General features: G+C 41.9%; 1 protein-coding gene across 1 annotated transcript in view; it reads right to left on the bottom strand.

Moving 5' to 3' along the window:
* Positions 1–21,328, bottom strand: part of NEB (nebulin) — a 118,482-nt gene that overhangs the window by 95,943 nt on the left and 1,211 nt on the right. The window contains exons 2-25 of the mRNA XM_071562583.1: positions 21,171–21,236; positions 17,662–17,706; positions 16,540–16,749; positions 14,456–14,563; positions 13,655–13,759; positions 12,049–12,153; positions 11,852–11,956; positions 10,392–10,496; positions 9,139–9,243; positions 8,849–8,956; positions 8,353–8,469; positions 7,617–7,718; positions 7,427–7,534; positions 7,237–7,341; positions 6,693–6,791; positions 6,352–6,456; positions 5,225–5,332; positions 3,776–4,087; positions 3,020–3,265; positions 2,271–2,342; positions 2,025–2,132; positions 1,575–1,886; positions 684–890; positions 261–365 (exon numbers count right to left, since the gene is read on the bottom strand). Coding sequence (XP_071418684.1) covers positions 261–365; positions 684–890; positions 1,575–1,886; positions 2,025–2,132; positions 2,271–2,342; positions 3,020–3,265; positions 3,776–4,087; positions 5,225–5,332; positions 6,352–6,456; positions 6,693–6,791; positions 7,237–7,341; positions 7,427–7,534; positions 7,617–7,718; positions 8,353–8,469; positions 8,849–8,956; positions 9,139–9,243; positions 10,392–10,496; positions 11,852–11,956; positions 12,049–12,153; positions 13,655–13,759; positions 14,456–14,563; positions 16,540–16,749; positions 17,662–17,706; positions 21,171–21,203 — 3,135 coding nt within the window. The 5' untranslated portion in view covers positions 21,204–21,236. The remainder of the gene's footprint in view (positions 1–260; positions 366–683; positions 891–1,574; positions 1,887–2,024; positions 2,133–2,270; positions 2,343–3,019; positions 3,266–3,775; positions 4,088–5,224; positions 5,333–6,351; positions 6,457–6,692; positions 6,792–7,236; positions 7,342–7,426; positions 7,535–7,616; positions 7,719–8,352; positions 8,470–8,848; positions 8,957–9,138; positions 9,244–10,391; positions 10,497–11,851; positions 11,957–12,048; positions 12,154–13,654; positions 13,760–14,455; positions 14,564–16,539; positions 16,750–17,661; positions 17,707–21,170; positions 21,237–21,328) is intronic.

Raw genomic sequence — 21,328 nt, 5'->3', positions numbered from 1 at the left:
TTTGTTAGCAACTATTTTATTTTAATGACCTACATGAACATTTCATAATCTGGCCATAAATAATAGGGGTTTTTTTCTTGGCAACTTTTGGTATTTAATTTTGGGGAAGGAAGCAGAGAAAAGGAAAATTAGTAACTTTTTGTGAAATTACTACAAGTTAGCAAGGTGAGAACTGGGGGGATTTTTTTTTTCTGCTGTCATCTCACTTATTCCTAATACAAAAACAAGAACAGGGCCACAGCCTTACAAACAATACTCACCTCACTTATGTTCAATGCATTTGCTTTGGCCAGAACAATCTGGGGAATATCTGGGGTGATGTGAACTTTCTTTTTGTCTTCTTCCCAGGCTTGTTTGTACTTGTGCTGGAAGGGTAAAAAAGATGTCAGCATTTCTTCTAATTAAAACAAAACAATTTAAAAGACTATTTTCTATTTGAAATATAAAGTGCCTTGACAACGATATGATACTTTTCTTTTTATCTTTTTATGTTTGTCTCTTGTATTTTGTATTTAATTATTAACATTTCTCCCAGCAGTTTATCTCTTCAGTTTAGCACTTAAGGCATATTGATTAACTGATGGTTTCCAAAGCTCTGCCTACAACGAGATGGACTCTCACACCAGGCACAGTTTGTCTCTTCCTTCTGCAAACCAGGATGGCTTTTGCTGGCCCTTCCTCACCTCATCCATGATTTTGGCATTATTCAGAGCCAGGACCATGTTCATGGAGTCCATGGGCACGGAGTACTTCAGCTTGTCTGGGTGCTGCCGGTACTTCTTCTCACTGACTATTTCCATGGCTTTCTTGTTCTTCTCAGCTTCCAGGGAGCCCAGGGGCAGCCACCCAACCCCCTTCATGCTTTCATCATACTCTGCTTTGTATTGGTTCTGCAGACAGAAAGAAAAAAAAATCAGAGGCATTAAAAAGTTTGTAAATCAGGACACTTCTCTCTGTTTATAAATTTGGAAGCACAAGCTAAAAACTATTACTGAGAAATTTTGCTTTTCCTGTGTTGGGCTGCACAAACTGTTGCTCCTGAGGAGTCTGGTGGGACATGTAAGGAGTAAATATCCATTTTACATTCATAAAGGTATGTAATTCTGAGCTCAAATTGTTTAGCAATAGCTGTAAGTTAATATTTCAGAGTCTGAAAAAACTGAAGTGAGTGTAATTGCTGAAGAACTCAATTTACTATATTTTAGCATATAGCTGAACTACTTCACTAAGAAAATAGTATTATTTATCTACTTCACTAAGAAAATAGTATTATTTATCTACTTCACTAAGAAAATAGTATTATTTATCTACTTTACTAAGAAAATGGTATTATTTATCTTAATATTGACCTTAGTTGTTTCCTGCTAGTGCTAGTCAGGTTCCCTAGACCTCACCAGCAACACATAATCCTGGTAATCTTTGGCAAATCAACATTTCCAGACCAGCCACTTCCCTCCCAATCTAGTTGGTCCAATATCTCCCATATTGGATTATATCCACATTATCTCTCAGTGTGTTCTCAGGAGACAACACAGCTGTTTGAGCAATGCAGGGCTGAAGGACCTCCCACTCACATCACTCTGCAGCTGCATCATGTTCTTGGCCAACTCGATGCTCATGGCATCGGGCAGGACGTTGTAGGTGTGGATCAGGTTTTTGTAGTTGGCGTTGGTCGCCACCTCCTGGGCTTTCTTGGCTGCCACCACACTGACCATGTCCACTGGGGTTTGGAAATTGGTCTTGGCTTTCTCATAGTCCTTTTTGTACTCCCGGTCTGACTGCATTTTGGCCACCTGCATGAAGTGCACCAGCTTGGGGTCGTCCTCGAGGCTGCGGAACCCGATGTGCTTGCCCTTGGCTTTCTCGTAGGCCAGTTTGTATTTGTACTGCCAGCAGGGAAGAGAAACAACAGCAAAAAAATTCGATTAAAGAAGGCCCCAAAGCTCAGTTTTATCACTGCAAGCATCACAAGAGCCAGCTTAGTCACTTAGGCACAGTTCCAGTGAAGGCACCACACAACTCACGTCGCTGGCGATGTCTCGGGAGGCTTTGGCTGCTTGGATTGGAATGGCATCTGGCTGCAGGTCATAGCCCTTCTTCTTGTCCTCCTCCCAGCCAGCCTTGTACAGTTTCTGGTTTCAGATGGAGGAGAGAGCAGGTATCATGAAGGCAGAACTACTGAGGTGCCCTACACCTGAATTTAAGTGTTTTTAAAAGGACACTGGATGACACCAATGTCTGGTCTGTGCCCCACGAGCACAGGCACTCACATCACTCATGGTGATCTGGTTCACTTTGCACTGCAGGATTTCTGGGGTATCTGGCATGACGTGGATGCTGGTCTTCTCTTTGTTCCATTTATCTGTGTAGAGTCTCTGCAACACAAAGTCAGTTTTAGCACTGAAAGGTATTGAACTCTATAAAATAAGAGATTGCTTTTGTTTAGCTCATTTGCAATAATTAATATTTTACAGAAATCCCCCCCAAGCATAACAAACAACCTTCACAAATACAAGTGCTGAGGGGCAACATTATCTCCCTCCTTTCTTTACTACTTTGAGAAATTTGAAAAGTATGTTTTGATAGCTAATAAATACTGAAAATGTCAATTTTCAATCTGCATTCTTCCCTGCTTTAATGGAAATAATGATTTTTTTTTTCTTCACAGACACTCTTTCCATGGCAAACATGGAATTAGGACCAGTGGTGTCTCAGCTAAGGATAAATGTAAAGAACTCCACTTTTCAAGGAAAATTGTACAAAACTGACAGAATTCCAGGGGTTTTCAGCTCACTGATTATGAAAACTTTCTACAGAAAAAGAGCCAAGGTTACCAAAGCACTTTAAAATGGGAGAAGAAATCTTTCATCCCCCACACAGACAAGAAATCTTTACAAACAGATAAGGAAACTCCCTTAATTATGAACAGTCTGAGGCTTCCATGACCTCTTAGTGTCCAGTGCCAACCAAGACACCACCACACCCACTGGGAACTTCAATAACTCCACTGGGAATGCACCTGCCCCTTTTTTGGGAGACAAAGCCCCAACCTTCTCACCTTGTTCATGGTCTTGGCATTCTGCTTGGCCAGCACCTGCTCCATGGCATCCATGGGGATGGAGAACCTCAGCTGGTCTGGGTGCTGCCTGTACTTCTTCTCACTCAGGATCTCTGTGGCTTTCTTGGCCTTTTCTACCTCCAGGGAGTCGATGGGCACCCAACCAACTCCTCTCAACCAGTTATTGAAGTCGGATTTGTACAAGTTCTTTTAAAAAACAAACAAGGAAAACACAGTGAGGCCAAAGAATTATCATGTCTATATACAGAAACACAGGTAAGGCCTTAAAGCTTCTCCTGGTCCTTCAGTTTGGAGGGGAAATTTAGACTTAAATAAAATTTAAATATGACAGAGTCAGTATTTGGACTCTCTATGTAACTGATGATCTCTGACAGGACAAATAATAATCACAGTAATAACAGATTGTACTGATAAAACTACATGAGTTAGTAAAACATGCTCCTTTAGCCAAATGTGTAGAGATAAAAAGAAAGTTGTTACTATGAGGTAAGTTCCCCAGAATTTATGAGCTACACATAATTCTGGTGATCTTTGGAAAGCACGTGATTGTAGACCAGTTATTTACCTCCCAATTTACTGTTAATCCCATATAATATACATTGGTTTATAGAAGTGAATTTTTTTAGCCTTAAAAGGTTAATTGTGCAACACAGCCATTATGAGAGGAGAATAATGAGCTGATGAAGGATGACATACATCACTCTGAAGCTGCATCACGTTTCTGGAGAGCTCCAGGTTGACAGAGTCAGGCAGGAGGGTGTAGTTGTGGATGGGCTGTTTGTAGCCCGTGTTTGTCACCACCTCCTGGGCCTTCTTGGCAGCTGTCACGCTGAACATGTCCAGGGGAGTGTGGTACTTGGTCTTGGTGACCTCGTAGTCCTTCTTGTACTCCCTGTCCGACTGCAGCTTGGCCACGTTCATGTAGTGCACGAGCTTGGGATCGTCCTGCAGGCTGCGGTACCCGACCTGCTTGCCCTTGTCCTTCTCGTAGGACTCCTTGTACTTGTACTGCAGGCACAGCAAAACAGAGGGTTGTCCACTTGGGGAACAGCAAACGTGTCATGGATGACTTTAAAACACTGAGTTTCAGAGTGTTAATGGCTTCAGTGCATTCTATAACCTCATAAATTGTAGCCACGTGCCCTCCCTCACCATTGCCACTGGCATGTTACATTCCACTGCCAGAGACTTCTAACCCCAGGGACACTCAGCTTTTAATTAAGACTATAATAATAAATTATTGAAAAGCCCCACCAAACAATCAGACACCCCAATACTCAACTGGGATGTGTAAGAGGGGGATGGAAGAGTCACTTGTCACCTTTTGCTAAAGCAAAAGGACCTCAGGTCTCCAGCAATTAAGAACAGAGCACAAGTCCATAGTAATAATTAATAAACTCTCCAATAAGTTGGTGAATCCTTGAAATTGTAGCCAAGTGCCCTCCCTCACCATTGCCACTGGCATGTTACATTCCACTGCCAGAGACTTCTAACCCCAGGGACACTCAGCTTTTAATTAAGACTATAATGATAAATTATTGAGAAGAGCCACCAAACAGTCAGACCCCTCCATACTCAGCTGGAATATTTAAGAGGGGGATGGAAGAGTCATTTGTCACCTTTTGCTAAAGCCCCACCAAACAATGAGGCCCCACAATACTCAACTGGGATGTTTAAGAGAAGGATGGAGGAGTCACTTGTCACCTTTGGCTAAAGCCCCACCAAACAATCAGACACCCCAATACTCAGCTGGGATATTTAAGAGGGGGGTGGAAGAGTCACTTGTCACCTTTTGCTAAAGCAGAAGGACCTCAGGTCTCCAGCAATTAAGAACAGAGCACAGGTCCATAATAATAATAATAATAAACTCTCAATAATAATAATAAACTCTCCAATAAGCTGGTGAATCCTTGAAGCACAGCCCAAGAGCCCCAGCTCACCAGCCCCCACACAGGGCATAAGGCACCTTTAAAGGAACAGTTTTTCCAGAGGTTCACCCAAACTCCTGAATTCACCCATTATTTCCCAGTATCCCGAGTTTCAGCCCTCAGGGTGAGGTGTCTCCACCATCCTGCCTCTGGATCCCCTGCTCCAGGAGGCTGCAGAGCAGCAGGTGTGTGTTCCACCCCATGGAATGGTACTCACATCACTTGCAATATTCCGGGAAGATTTAGCAGCAATAATGGGAATGGCATCTGGTTTCAGGTCATAACCTTTGGCAAGGGTCTTCTTCCAGTCTGCCTTGTAGTTAGCCTGGGGTGAAGAAGAAAGGAATTAGTCATGTTGGGAGCAGCAATTTTAACAGAGTGTTAAGGCCAGTATGTTTATTACAGTTATGGAATCAAAGGATTCGGTGTAGTCTGAGAAATTTCAAGGAAAAATGTCCACCTGTACACAACCTACAGTTCTACTGTGATAAAAGATCTGCTACAAAGCCAATCTTTAACTCCATAAGCATTTTTTGCAGTTTTTATTTAGAACAACTCCATTTTTGCCATTGATTAAGCAAAGACCTTTTTCACTTGACTGAAACTTCCAAAATTCTTCCCTGCTGGCATCAAACTCAGGCTTTGTGGCCTGATGTGACTGGAGAAAGCAGCCTGGCTGATGTTTTATTATCAGTTTGGACAGACTGTTTGCATTTTAAGGGTGTTAAAGGGGATATCAGCTTTTACATAATTCCTGAAGGGCTGATAATGCCACCAAAAACTAAATATCATAAAGGCAACACAACTGATACCATCAGTGGAGATCTTCCTGGTGCTGGATGGGTGTGAGTAGGGATGGAAAGCAGCCAGACCAGCAGCTGAATGGCAGCAAAAAGCATCCCTGTTTTCCACTGGATAATTTCCTTTGAAAGCCCAGCAGCAGGGAGCAGCACACAGGGAACTTGTACTGCTTGCACATGCAATGGGTTTAATGTAAAATAGATGACTCAAGTCTCCAAACCTACAGGAATCTCAGTAATATCATGCTGGTTTTCTCACCCAGCCTATCCAAGTAGCTTGGCAATAAACCACAGAAATGTGTTTATGCTCATAAATGCTCAGACAGCTTAAAATGTGCTTAACAAGCACAAAATTAAAAGTTTAGCTGAGTTCAGAGCTTGGGCATTGGGGTGGGATAGGGACAGCAGCACTTTTTACATCATATCCCCTTGCTCTTAATTCTTCCAGTCTCACTTTGTGACAGTTCCAGGAGAAAAGGGGAGTTTAAACAGAAACTTCTTGTAAGAAGGTGGGTCAATAGCTCTGAACTCCAAATGCACTCACATCACTGATGTTGTAGGCATTGACTCTGGCCTGTATGAACTGGGGCACGTCAGGAGGGAGATGGTACTTGTGAATGATTTCTTCACCTTTGGATTTGTACAATATCTGCCAAGAAAAAGAAAGAGAGAAGTTCAGCAGCCCAAATTTAATTGTGAATTTAAAAGGTCTTAATAAAATGGGATTTCCAGGTGATTTTCCACTGGAATTGTGAATATACACACAGAGTCACCTACACGTTTGTTTCAGTTCTCTTAAAATTAATAATAAATCGATAATAAATTGATTATAGGGTGGCACAGGGCAGGAAGTGGCAGTGTCAGAGTGTTCTCTAAGTTACTTACATCACTCAGCTGTTTGCTGTTGATCTCTGCTTGCTTCTGCACTGGAGAGTCAGTCACTGCAGTGAACTTGGTCTGGTCAGGATGCTTTTTGTAGGTGTGCTGAAGGAAGATAAAATAGATTGGCAGAAAAGGCATATGAAGTAATTGTTAAGTATTGATAACATAAATAAAATTATGTAGGTGTGCTGAAGGAAGACAAAAATACATTGTCAGAAAAGGCATATAAAATATCTTTTTAGTATTGATAAAGTAAATAAAATTATTAATAAAGTAACTTCAGTACTTCCAAAGTATTAATTTAAAAATATGTCAAGCAAGTGAATGCTTGAGGTTCATTCTTCTTTTGGAACTATTCCTCTAATTTTATGGTTTTGCTTGCTAAAAAAAGGATTGTGCTATATCTGTCTTGACCAGTAGATGTCACAAAAGGCTCTAAAACAGAGATGAAGGTTTTTAAAAGCCTATATTGCTATTCAGGCAGATTGAAAAGCACTGAAGTTAACAGGAATCACTCAGGTAATTTCTGCTCCCGTCCTCTACTTACATCTTTGCACTGCTCCAGCTTCTTAATCGCTTCATACTCCTGAGTTATGGTCTGGGGGAAGTAGCATTTTGTCTTTTCCTCTTCATAATCTGCCTTGTAATTTTTCTAGGGGTAAAATCAGCACTCAGTAAGAAACCCCAGGTGAGCTTTCCCCGAAATGCAGGTGTGGTGGGGCAAACAGGACACTCACATCACTCTTCATAGCTTCAACTTGCATGCAGTGGGTGTGATGGGGGTCCTCAAAGCTGCCCAAATAGTGCCCCAGAATGTTCTTTTGATAGGCCTCTTTGTATTTCACCTGGGAAAACAACCCTGAGCTGATGAACACAAGCAGCCCAGAGGGTCAGCACTGGAGGACACATCACAAAGCAAATACATACATCACTAAAGTTCTTCAGAGCAGCATCAGTCTGGAACTTGGGAGTGTCACAGTAATTCATCCTGTTGCCTTTGGACTGCTCATAGGCCTCCTTGTACAATTTCTGCAAAGGAAAATAGTGTCAGATAAGGCAGGAGATCTCACTGCAACTCACCCACAGCTTGTCAAAGTCACAAGAGGAAAACTGTGAAATGCTTGCAAAGGAAAGATTTCCCACAGGACTGAAAAACAGATGGCACTGTTTTCCCAGGGATTTGTTAAAGTAGCATTTTTAGGTTTGTAAGGGAAGGCAGAAAGGTCTGACTAATGGTTTTTGAACTTCTGGCACTGGGAAATATGTAATCTCTTCCCATGCAGAGGAAAACAACAAGAGAGACATTGAGAAGACCATTACAGTGAGTGACCAGAACACAGTGTGTGTGTAAAAGTAACACAGATTTTCTAATTATTGCATCAGGTGAAACTCCTTCAAACAGTAAGGGAAGAATTGTCCTCCTGGGATCCATTATCCACAGGGATCTAAATGAACTATTAAATAATTAGCTATCCACAAGCCACTGCTATTGCCTCACTCATCTGTGGAGAAATGACTCTTTACCTGAAACATTCTAATTGGTGGCATCTCATGACAAATACAGGTCTACAAAACCAAAAGTATTAAGAGATCCCAAAGGGAGGCCTTGTGAAGAAATGATGAGTTTGGGTTCTTGGCCAAGACTGAAAATCCCAATACTTACATCACTCAGGATATTTCCTGCAGCTTTTAGTTGCTTCAGCAGTGGGTTCTCTGTAGCAGGAAGCACATTATAATCTGCAATAGCTTTCTTCTTTTCATAGTCTGCTCTGTATTTCACCTTGAAAAAATAAAAATAAAAAGGGTGAGGTTTCAAAAATCAGCATTAAAAGCCAAATGCTCACTAACCTGGATCCCTGGAACTGTCCAAGGCCAGGCTGGACAGGGCTTGGAGCAACCTGGGATAGTGGAAGGTGTCCCTGCCCATGGCAGGGCTGGCACTGGAGGAATTTTAAGGTCTCTTCCAGCCCAAACCAGTCTGTGATATGATTCCATTCCATGACATAACCTTGAATTTTTCAGGAAAAATGCTCCTCTTACTTAACCACCAATTCATGGTGGCAAAGGACCACGAAAGGTCTCAACAAAACACTTTCAGCACCAACTTGTCTGACTTTGGAACTGTTCTCAAGCTGAGCAAGTGGGACACCAGAACTCACCTTACTGACATTATCTGAAGCTCTCTTATTGGCTTCATATTCTGGAGTTTCAGTCTGCATGAAGTAGATTTGGTCTTTTATGTTTTCAAAGTCCTCCTGATATTTTCTCTGCCAGGAACAGACAGAAAACAAGGTATCAAATACACCTTCATTGCAAATCAGACATCCACGAAGTGGCTTATTGAGGAAAGCAGCAATACCACAACTGGAGCAGGCAAGTTGTGGGAGCATTTTCTATGTTAAATGAGGAGAGGCTAAAGCTGGGCAGGAGTTCTGAAGAACCCACTCACCATACTCAGGTTTTCTGCATTCATCTTGGCAATGGCCACGTCGTAGCAGGGGGTCTGAGTCCACTTGCCCTTGATTTTGTTTTTATAGTCATTGTGGTAAATGACCTATGAGGAAAGAAAACAATCACATTCAACCCCCAAGGCACAGCTCCATTTTCACTTGACAGCTTGTTTCTCAGAGTTTTACCTTTAAAGTTGCCCCACAGTTTAGATCTGCCTTATAAACACTTTGTTAGTTATTGGCAAAAATGCTTTAAATACAATTTGGCCAAACCACTTCAGTGTTCAGTTACTTCCCTTAGTTCCCCCTCTGACCTAAAAAAGATAAATAACCTCTTTTTGAAGAAAGTTATTAATAAGGAAAGTCCCTCTGTGATGCATCACCAAAATATTGCTTTAATTCTGTTTTCTCACTGCTCACACAATATTGGGACATGGAATTGCCCATTGGCTAAGTCAGAATGTACTATTATTGCTGCTGGAACTTGTTATAAGAGAACCCTTTTAATAGATGCATTATCTGGTATTTGTGATTTCTATTGGGCTTCATTCAAGCTCACAGAAATCAAGTACCAACTGTTTAAACAGCTTGTCTGACAACAAACCCCTTCCTGAGTTTTAACTCAGTGTCCCAGGTGCATTTTCAGCCACAGCTGCACAAAAAATACTTCTCCAACATCTTTTTAATTGTTACCACATTGACAAAGAACTTATATATCAAAAATAGCCCTAAAAACCTTACATTTTATTGGTTTGGAGACACCTATACAGCTAATTATTTTATTAATTTCAAAGAATTATGATTTGTTACATGTTATAAAATCTTGATGACAATTTAACTTTTAAACTGTGGAATGATAAGATTGAAGCAGTTTTCCCTCAATGAAATTATTTCACCTTCCAGATGGGTCCAGTACAATATTTTATGAGGATTTTGCAACCAGGGGTTAACAGTGTAACTTCCAGATGGGTCCAGTACAATATTTTATGATGATTTTGCAAGCCCAAGTTAATAATGTAACTCTTTAACATTAAAAACAATTTTCAATACACAACCCAATGAATAAAATAAACTCATGCACATCCTAAATCCTGAACTGAGTCAAAATCCTTCTTCTGCCTTCCAAGGTGGTGCCACTTGGTTCCAGCTTGTGCAGGAACACCTGGGCTTGCCCTGCTTGTATTTCTTAGCCCCTTGTGTGCCCCTGTTTGCCCCAGGGAGGTGCCCAGGCAGGAGCCCTGGTGGTACTCACGTCACTGAGCTGCTTTGTCACCCTCTTGGCCTGTTCCACGTCCGGGGGGTCTGGCAGGGATGTGAACTGTGCCTTGCGCTCCTCGTGCCCCTTCTTGTAGACAATCTGTGGGATTGGGCAGTGCCCAGTTATAGAGGCTGACCAGTTACTGGGGCTGGCCAGTCCCAGGGGCTGCCCACAGCAATGCTCACCCCACACCAGCTGTGCTGCTATGGGGTGGGCATTGCTGTGGGCAGCCCCTGAATTCCTGGGGAGCATCCACAAACTCCCAAACCATCACCCCAGTGCTCTGTGCATCCAAACAGCACCAAAACCCAGCTCTGGGCAGCTCCTTCACTCCTGGGGAGCACCCACAAACTCCCTGAGACCCCAGACCATCACCCCACTCCTCTGTGCATCCAAACAGCACCAAAACCCAGCTCTGGGCACCTCCTGCACTCCTGGGGAGCACCCACAAACTCCCTGAGACCCCAAACCCTCACCCCACTCCTCTGTGCATCCAAACAGCACCAAAACCCAGCTCTGGGCACCTCCTGCACTCCTGGGGAGCACCCACAAACTCCCTGATTCCCAAACCCTCACCCCACTCCTCTGTGCATCCAAACAGCACCAAAACCCAGCTCTGGGCACCTCCTGCATTCCTGGGGAGCACCCACAAACTCCCTGGTTCCCAGACTCTCCATTCCCTGATCCCTGATTCCCAAACCATCACCCCAGTGCTCTGTGCATCCAAACAACACCAAATCTCAGCCCAAATCTCCTCACTCTCCTCATCACCCTTTTAAAAAAGGTGCATTTGCAGACCCACCACAATGGTTTATATCCAGCCCTGGGAGTTTCTCCACTTGGAGAGATACTCAGGGTCTTCTTACTGATTATGGAAGATCAGAAGATCTTTAAATGACTTTATTTAAATGTTTATATTGAAAATATTATAAAAATAGTGCATAATATAAACAATAAATTCATAAAATAACAGTATTCATTTTTAAATTATTTAAATTTTATCGCACTAGTTTAATATATTAGAATATTAAGTAAACTTACAATGACAATTGTATAACTATTACATTTATAATAATCACAGAATCACAGACTATTCTGAGTTGGAAGGGACCCACAAGGGTCATCGAGTCCAACTCTTTACTTATTTTTTTTAAATTATGTGTTATTGAATTAAAGTTAATAAATTATTTGAATAATAATATTAAATAGTTAATTTATTAAAGATCAGAAGCTTTTTAATAAATGATCTCATTCATTCACAATCCAGATTGCCAACAGATTTATGCTCTGATACTGAGAATATATTTTCCTATGAAATATCCCTGCTATCAGGGCTATCAGTGCCCACTCCCACACATTTATTTTCTGTTCCATGATGAAGCTTTTATACCTGAGCAATGCCCAGCCCAGCATCTCCCCAGTCCTGCTGGACCCCAACTGTCCCTGGTACTCACATCACTCAGAGCCTTCTGAGCCTGTGCCACCCTCCTGAGTTCGGGGCTGTCATTGTAGGGGTAAAACAGGGTTTTGTCTCCTTCCCAGTCCTCAGTGTAGAGTTTCTAAAACCCAGAAAAACACCAAAATGCTCATTATGAATTTGGAAAGCTTTTTTCCCTTCAGGTGTTTGGGGCTGGGGTTGGTTTTTTCCTACCTTGCTGAACATTGCTGTGTTTTTTATGGCATTCACGAGCTCTGGAGCATCAGGGGGAAGCAGGTACTTGTCCTTATTCTCCTCCCAGTTCTGTTTATATAATACCTGGAAGGAAAGATCAGCAAGTTGGTCACTGTCACTACAAAAATATTTATTTCCATGAATAAACTAAAATAAAGTTCCAGACAGCAACATTTGAAGGAAACATTTAAGATGATATTTACACCTGCCTTACCAACTTCACTGCTGTCCCTCCCTGTGCTTCTAATCTGTTGTATAAACACTGATTTAGCTCCAAACTGTTATAAACAACTCTAAAGGCATTAGGTGAAGGAACTCTGAGGAACTGGGATAAGCACTTAGCCAAGGCCACCTGGTTGGTTAACACCAGAGGCTCTATCAATCGAGCTGGTCCTGCCCAAACAGAATCCCTCCACACGGTGGATGGAGACAAAGTTCCTGCAATTCACCTGAGAGGCATACTAGGGAAATCTGTTTGGGTTACTTCTCCCTCGGGCCAAAGCAAACCCATTCGTGGGATTGTTTTTGCCCAAGGGCCTGGGAATACCTGGTGGGTGATGAGACAAGATGCTGAGATCCAGTGCGTGCCCCAAGGCAACCTAGCCTTGGGGAAAACCTAATGATGTGCCTTGAGTTGTGTTTTGCAGGAAACCAGACACCGGATGAGAAAGACCCAAACAAAGCTGGTACTGGTATCCCATGACGTCCAACGATAAGGCAGCCCTAACCTGTGAACCAGTCCTGAACTTGGAACTGTGACTGTAACCAAAAGGCAAAGGACTCAAGCTGAACTGATGCTGGTGCTGATCCTTGATGAAAGGACACCTGCCTCGAAAGACTGCATATGGACTATACATATATGCATATAAGCACGGGAAAAAAAAATGATTACTGTGAGATATGGGCCGTTGATGTCATATGATATGAAATAAGGGGTGGACGTTGTAGTAGTTTTGGCTTTAGTCAGCATAGGTCCCCATTTAGGCCTCAGTTTTTAGCAGGCCTCAAAGGTTGTGACACAGATTAGAGGGGACAGGTATCATCTGACTTAAGCAGCCAAAGAGGTATTTCATATCATCTGACATCATCAGGAAGTGTCGGGGAGTATAACAAGCAAGGTGGGAGGAGTCTGGTTCTCTTTTCGGTCCGTGCTTCTGACCAGGACGGTTCCCGCTCCCTGACTGCTGATATCAGGCCCTGCTGCCGGTCCCACGTCTGTCTAGCCAGGGACGTGAGCACATTCCTGTTAATTCCTCTTTCCCTCTTGCTGGGAGGTTTCCTTTGGGGAGGGGGTTTGGTTGGTTTGGAGTTTCACCTGTTAGCTGGGGCGACCTCGGTGAGCCTGTTGTTGTTTCCTGTCACTATGTGCTATTTCATATTCTGTGTTGAGCTCTCCTCTTCTCTGTATAAATATAAAAACCTCACTGTGTCTAAAGCCTCGTTTCTGCTGTTTTCCCTCACTCTCCTGCTCTGGGAGTGGACTTTTTGACTGGGTACCAGGCAGTTGGCATTTTGCCAGCTCAAACTATAACACAAACTTTATTCACATCATCCACTGATGTCCACCAAGGCAGACCCCACTCACCTTGCTCACTTGCTGGGACACTTTCTTGGCATGTTCTATGTCCTGGGCCTTCTCATCCACGTGGCAAATAGTCCTGGCAATTTGCCCAGCCATGCGGTATTTAACCTGGAGTGCACAAAAACCAGTCACTCTGCAGCAAAACTGGCTTATTTTTATTTTAAAAAAATCAGGATATTGACATTTTGACACTTAATACTGTAACCACCCAAAACCTGAATGGCCCTGGAAATGCAGCCTATGGAAACCAATGGATTGTGTGAGTTAACTGAGGAAGAAAGGCAGTTTGAGAGGGTCTCAGGAGATGTGGATCCAGGTTAGGGTGGTGCCTGTCTGTAATCACAGAGCTCTTCTAAGAGCACTTCCACCTGTACAAGGAGAGCTCCAACCCCAGGGTGTGCAGTGTAGCTCCATTTCCCAGCCCACTGCCAGGGCTGTGGTGCCTGTCTGTAATCACAGAGCTCTTCTAAGAGCACTTCCACCTGTACAAGGAGAGCTCCAACCCCAGGGTGTGCAGTGTAGCTCCATTTCCCAGCCCACTGCCAGGGCTGTGGTGCCTGTCTGTAATCACAGAGCTCTTCTAAGAGCACTTCCACCTGTACAAGGAGAGCTCCAACCCCAGGGTGTGCAGTGTAGCTCCATTTCCCAGCCCACTGCCAGGGCTGTGGTGCCAAACCAATACAGTCACATTCCCAGGGCAAACCAGCAGCTTGGTTGGAATTACAACTTTTTCCCCAACATTTCAAATTGAGACCTCCTTTGCTCCCTCCCTGCTCACTAATCACTGCTCTGTGATTCACCCACCTCACTGAGCTGGTCCTGCACCTTCTTGATCCTCCGGATTTCTGGGGTATCAATTGTGGAAGCGTAGGGCTTGCCTTTCTCTTTCCTGAATTTTTCTTTGTACTTGTTCTGGAAGAAAACAATGATAAAGTAATTCAGCCTGACAGAAATCTGTGGGCAATTATTGGCATATTGATCTGGTCAGGAAGGGAATTTGGGGTGATTATTCAATAACACAAACAAGTATTCCATGACATTTGCAGTTATGCTTCTTTTAGCCAACTGCCTTTATTCCATCTGACACAATGGAAAAAAATCCATCTCCAAATTTAGCCTGGTTTGGATCACCTTTAATTGGTTATATTCTCCTTAGTAGCTTAATATTGATATTAAGTTACTAATAATTAATAATATTGAGATATAATATGTAAAAACAATACATATAATTGAAAATTATAGATGTAAATATATATATGTAAAATATATATAAATATATATATGTAAAATATGCAATTGATATGGCTATATAGCCATTATTATTGATATATAATAATTAAGAATTAATTCTTGATACTATTATGATACTAAATATAATATAACTATATATATATTTGAAAATTATATATGTAAATATATATGTGTTATATATACAAATATATATGTAAAATATATAATTGATATGGCTATATAGCCATTACTGATATATAATAATTAAGAATTAATTCTTGATACTATTATGATACTAAGTATAACATAAAAATAGATATAATTGAAAATTATATATGTAAATATATATATATATGATGAATATGTAATTGATATGGCTATATAGCCATTATTATTTAGATATAATAATTAAGAATTAGTTCTTGATACTATTATGATATCAAGTATAACATAAAAAATAGATATAATTGAAAATTATATATGTAAATATATATATGTAAAACATATATATGTAAGTATATATGTGTAAAAATATATATAAATATATATGTAAAACATATATAAATATATATATGTAAAATATGTAATTGATATGGCTATATAGCCATTATTATTGATATATAATAATTACAAATTAATTCTTGATACCATTATGATACTAAATATAATATAAAATATATATAATTGAAAATTATATATGTATATATATGTAATATATATGTATGTAGATATATATATGATGAATATGTAATTGATATGGCTATATAGCCATTATTATTGATATATAATAATCAAGAATTAATTCTTCATACTATTATGATACTAAGTATAACATAAAAAATAGATATAATTGAAAAATATATATGGAAATATATATATATGATGAATATGTAATTGATATGGCTATATAGCCATTATTATTTAGATATAATAATTAAGAATTAGTTCTTGATATTATTATGATACCAAGTATAACATAAAAAATGGATATAATTGAAAATTACATATGTAAATATATATATGTAAAACATATATATGTAAGTAGATATGTTTAAAAATATATATGACTATATATGTAAAACATATATAAATATATATATGCAAAATATGAAATTGATGTGGCTATATACCCATTATTATTGATATACAATAATTACGAATTAATTCTTGATACTATTATGATACTAAATATAATATAAAATATATATAATTGAAAATTATATATGTAAATATATATATGTAATACATATGTATATAAATATATTTATGATGACTATGTAATTGATGTGGCTATATAGCCATTATTATTTATATAATAATTAAGAATTAATTCTTGATACTATTATACTAAGTATAACATAAAAAATAGATATAATTAAAAGTTATATATGTAAATATATATATGTAAAACATATATTTTACCCATATATATACTTGAATATATATATATAAATATATATACACAAAATATGTAATGTATATGGCTATGCAGCCATTATTATTGATATATAATAATTAAGAATTAATTCCTAATACCGTAACATTACTAAGTATAACTTTTAGGATGAATGCCATTATTTGCAATACAATAACCAGCCAATCCCTGTGAGCCCTTTGGAAGGTGTTCCCCAAGGAGCAGCAGCTGTGGCCCATCCCACCTCACTGAACAGGTCCTTCATCTTGTTGCTGTGCTCCAGGTAGGGGGTGAGGAACTTGGACGGGTCCACCTTTGTCCGAATTGTCTTTTTCCTGAGTGGAGGCGCCGCATCCCCCCCCAAGGGCTTGTCCTGCTCCACAGTGTAGGTGGTCGTGGTGGTTTCAGGGCCTGTGAACTCTGTGCTGATGGTCTCGGTGATCTCAGTGACCACCTGGGAATAAAGGGGGAAAATACAATTATTTGTGACTCTAAAAGTTTGTTATTATAAGTATTTTTTGGCTCCCTGAGAGAGGAAAAGGATGCTCAGCTTCCATCCAGATCCACCTGGAGGCAAAACACCAGTGACACTTTTCCTACTGGGATTATCCATTATTTCTAACCTAAAAAAGCCACAAGGAATTAAATGTGTGGTTGGTTTCTGTATCAGCCTCACCTAATTATTCTCCAGAGACTCTGGAAGCTGCCTCTGTTTTATATGTATTGAACTTATATAGTTTATATTCTTGTTTATCCACATAGTGCAAGCAATAATCTTAGCAGTAAGACTCTAATGAAAAGCATTTAAAAATAATTATTACAACTTTCAAATGTGCTCCAAATTCACCTGAATAAGAGTCAAATTTTATGTCATGTCAATTAGCTTTATAAAAATTTGCCTTTGAGGTCAGATTTCTGATAGCTGTTTGCAGCAGTATGAGATAGAACTGAAAATACATCAAGAATTAAACATTTAATAGCTTTTCTTTCTGCATAAGCCTATGCCATAAAGGATAACTTGTGGTAACCATAGAGGAAAGTTGAGACATATCTATTTTATAATCAGAATTTCAAATTATGGCAATAAATCCTTGGAGACTCAAATATTTGCTACCAGTGACATGAAGGAAAATCTGCAAACCACAAGTTTTTGGTGAAATTACACAAGGGGAAGGAACAGAACTGATCTATATAAAGTGGTCCTTTAGGCTTGCAGAGGAAATAAAGAATTAAACAGCAACTGTTTGTTGATAGTTGAGTGTTTAATGTGAGAAATTACGCCCCAGAATGCAAAGGCTGCTAATTGAGCATCCCACATTAATTACATGCATATGGACACCACATGAAGAAGGGCAGGGCCCGTTACCTCTTCTGGCTCGCCCTCCTCAATCACTGTCTCCTCAATGTAGTACTGTTTAAATAAGAGAAAAAAAGACATTATAAGGTCACATCAGCTGTTCTAAACCCACCCTTTGGATAAACACCCCACAGGGTCTGATGGAGTCATTGGGAAATCCTGGACTTGATGAGCTCGGAGGCCTTTACAACCCAATCGATTCTATGATCCTGAATATCTGTTCATCTTTTGCCTTAATAACTGTATTTTTTCCATGCATTCCTCAAGTAATGACCATTCAAGAAGTTAATGAAGGAGCATTATCTAATTTTACCCACAGCAGGGAAGACCACGATGCCCACACTGGAAGGATCCGCACCCAAACCGTGGGGTTGTCCACGAGTTTGGTGACACCCCGAGGGGTCAGGGCTGTCCCTCAGGGCTGGATGACACACGGACCATGGGAGGTGTGAGCTCATTAGAGACATTAATGGTGGGTCATCCAGCTGTGAGCTCATTAGAGATATTAATGACGTGGCTCACTTGTGGAACGGCAGCGCTGAGCCCGCCATGTCCTGTCCTGTCCTGCCCACAGCAAATGGCGGCGGCTGAGGGGCCGCAATGAGGGGAAGGGGCTGAGGGGCCGCAATGAGGGGAAGGGGCTGAGGGGCCGCAATGAGGGGCTGCAATGAGGGGCCGCAATGAGGGGCCGCAATGAGGGGAAGGGGCTGAGGGGCCGCAATGAGGGGCTGCAATGAGGGGCCGCAATGAGGGGTTGCAATGAGGGGAAGGGGCTGAGGGGCTGCAATGAGGGGCCGCAATGAGGGGAAGGGGCTGAGGGGAAGGGGTTGAGGGGCCGCAATGAGGGGAAGGGGCTGAGGGGCTGCAATGAGGGGCCGCAATGAGGGGAAGGGGCTGAGGGGCTGCAATGAGGGGCCGCAATGAGGGGAAGGGGCTGAGGGGAAGGGGTTGAGGGGCCGCAATGAGGGGAAGGGGCTGAGGGGCTGCAATGAGGGGCCGCAATGAGGGGAAGGGGCTGAGGGGCCACAATGAGGGGAAGGGGCCGAGGGGAAGGGGCCGAGGTGCTGCAATGAAGGGCGACAATGAGGGGCGACAATGAGGGGAAGGGGCTGAGGGGAAGGGGCCGAGGGGAAGGGGCCGAGGTGCCGCAATGAAGGGCGACAATGAGGGGCGACAATGAGGGGCGACAATGAGGGGAAGGGGCTGAGGGGCCACAATGAGAGGCCACAATTGGGGGCCTGAAGTGCAGCTGCAAAACCCCTTTGAACTGAGACCTAAAATATTCTCATTGAAATGTAAGCCCTTTCCTTTCCCCAGAGCTGTCCCTCAAAGGGAGTTGATGTGACCAGACCGCACTTCTTAAGCTGCTGCACATCAGGTTGTTTTGAGGGGATTGCTGCTCCATCGCCCAGATGTGCTGGACCCACCTTGTACAAGCCTTACATCGAGCCTTCCTCAACCCCTTCCTCAACACCTTCCACCAAATCTTCCACCAAACTTTCTACAAAACCCTCCACCAAATCTTCCACCAAACTTTCTACAAAACCCTCCACCAAACCCTCCACCAAACCTTCCTCAACACCTTCCTCAACACCTTCCACCAAACTTTCTACCAAAGCTTCCACAACACTGTCCACAAACTTTCTACAAAACCTTCCCTCAATCCTTCCACAAAACTTTCCACGAAACCTTCCACAAAATATTCTACAAAACCTTCCACCAACTTTCTACAAACATCTCCCACAACACCTTCCACAACACCTCAAGTAACTCAGCAGCAGAATTTTGTGTCATTCCTGTAGGGGTTTGGACATCCCACAGTGGCTCCTGTGTCAAGTGCAGGTCAGTAATTCCACAGAAAGTAAGACAAAGATTATCTTAAACCCCTCGGTGTTGTCTCAGCCACTCAATATTCAACAACCATCTTCTACTCTTTCAGAAGATCAATTTCTGTCAGAACTCACAGAGGTTTAGAATAGTGGATTCATACAGAAGTGGGACTTGAATTAAGAAAACTCTGAAAAGGTTTAATCTGCCTTAAAATTGCACCAAATACTGTTGTTCCTCTTCTATTTAACATCTCCCAGGAGAATCCCAAGGGAAGCCACCTCGGTTTGCCCCAGGAATGTGGTCACAGCAAGGTGGTCACTGGAAACCAAACACAAAGGATGACATGGGGCATGTGGACAAAACCCCAACACATCCCACAATGCCAGCTGGAATAAATAAACTTTGTCAGCAAATAAACACCCATTGCTGAGAGCACAGGACACTCAGGAAGCAAAAAGGCAATTACAGGTGGTAACAGGGAACTGAAGGAAGGCTGGTGTGTTGTAACTAGGTGGGATATGACTTTAAAATGGACTTCATGAGTGGGAACTGTTGTTTTCTAAAACACATATGGCTGATCCCTTTGACCTCACTTCAGTCCCTGTTTGATATAAAGTCCACAGGCAGTGTCCTCACACCACCCAAAACCAACAGTCCCCCAAACTGTGCTGACAATGAGCTGTGAGATGCCTACATTTATATTTTATTTCTTTTCCTCAAACACTAGCAATTTTTTATAACAATTTAAGTATTTAGTAACACATAAGTTGATCTCAGAGTAGTACCAATGGAACAGGTAAGAGCCCTCTGTGAACCTCGTGGGCTGTTTCAGTACCACAGTCATCACTCCAGTGACAGGCCCTCAGAGTGTTGACCTGTGTGTTCCCCAGTTCCTGGGGATTTTTTAAATTGAATTCTGAGTTTAAATGACCTCTTGGCAAATTAATCCCTGATGTGACTCCACAGACAAAGAACCATGGAATCACAGGGTGGTTTGGGTTGGAAGGACTTTAAAGCCCATCTTGTTCCAACCCCAGCTCAGGTTGCTCCAAGCCCCATCCAACCTGGCCTTGGACACTCCCAGGGATCCAAGGGCAGCCACAGCTTCTCTGCCCAACCTGTGCCAGGGCCTGCCCACCTTCCCAGCCACCAATTCCTTCCCAATATCCCACCTCTCCCTGTCCTCTGGCAGTGGGAAGCCACTCCCTGTGTCCTGCCACTTAAACATGAGTTCCATGTCTGCAACATGTAAGGCTCAGCCTGTTGATAGTCCCTTGGCATTGCAGTGGGCATGGAGGCAAGGCTAGGAAGGGGCTTCCAAAGTCATGTTCTCCAGCATGGATTGGGTGTCAGAGGGCAAGCCAGGAGGGAAAAGAGATGGCCCAGTGCATCTATAATTACCAGCAGAGTAATGGGAAAGCCTCGCGCTGTGGGTGGGAGGGTCACAGCCCTTATTTAAACTCAGACACTACGGCAGGAACCAGGAGACTTTGCTCCACTGAGAGCAGCTGTTGTTGTTGTTGTTCTACTGATTAAACCATTTAATAGATATCTAATCACCCCCTAATCTTCAGAGAGCAAACAGCAAACAGCCACCTATGCTCCTGAGCAGAGTCTCATTAAAGTGATTAATATATTCACTCACAAGGCAGGGAGCAAATATTGCTACTGTAGGATTTGCTTCTTACCTCCACAACTTCCTCATACTCTTCTTCCTCCATTCTGAGGGTTTTCTTCTGTCTCTCCCCCACTCACTGCTCACACAGCAAATAAAAATGTGAATAAACAGTATTAGCCCAAGAAAAGTGACACAAAGTGACATAAAAAATGACAATTCCAGCTCATA

Source organism: Pithys albifrons, chromosome 8 (genome assembly GCF_047495875.1).
Source record: "Pithys albifrons albifrons isolate INPA30051 chromosome 8, PitAlb_v1, whole genome shotgun sequence".
In the NCBI taxonomy this organism is placed as follows: Eukaryota; Metazoa; Chordata; class Aves; order Passeriformes; family Thamnophilidae; genus Pithys; species Pithys albifrons.
Note: the sequence above shows the minus strand (reverse complement) of the source record. Positions and strands in the feature narration are given on the sequence as shown.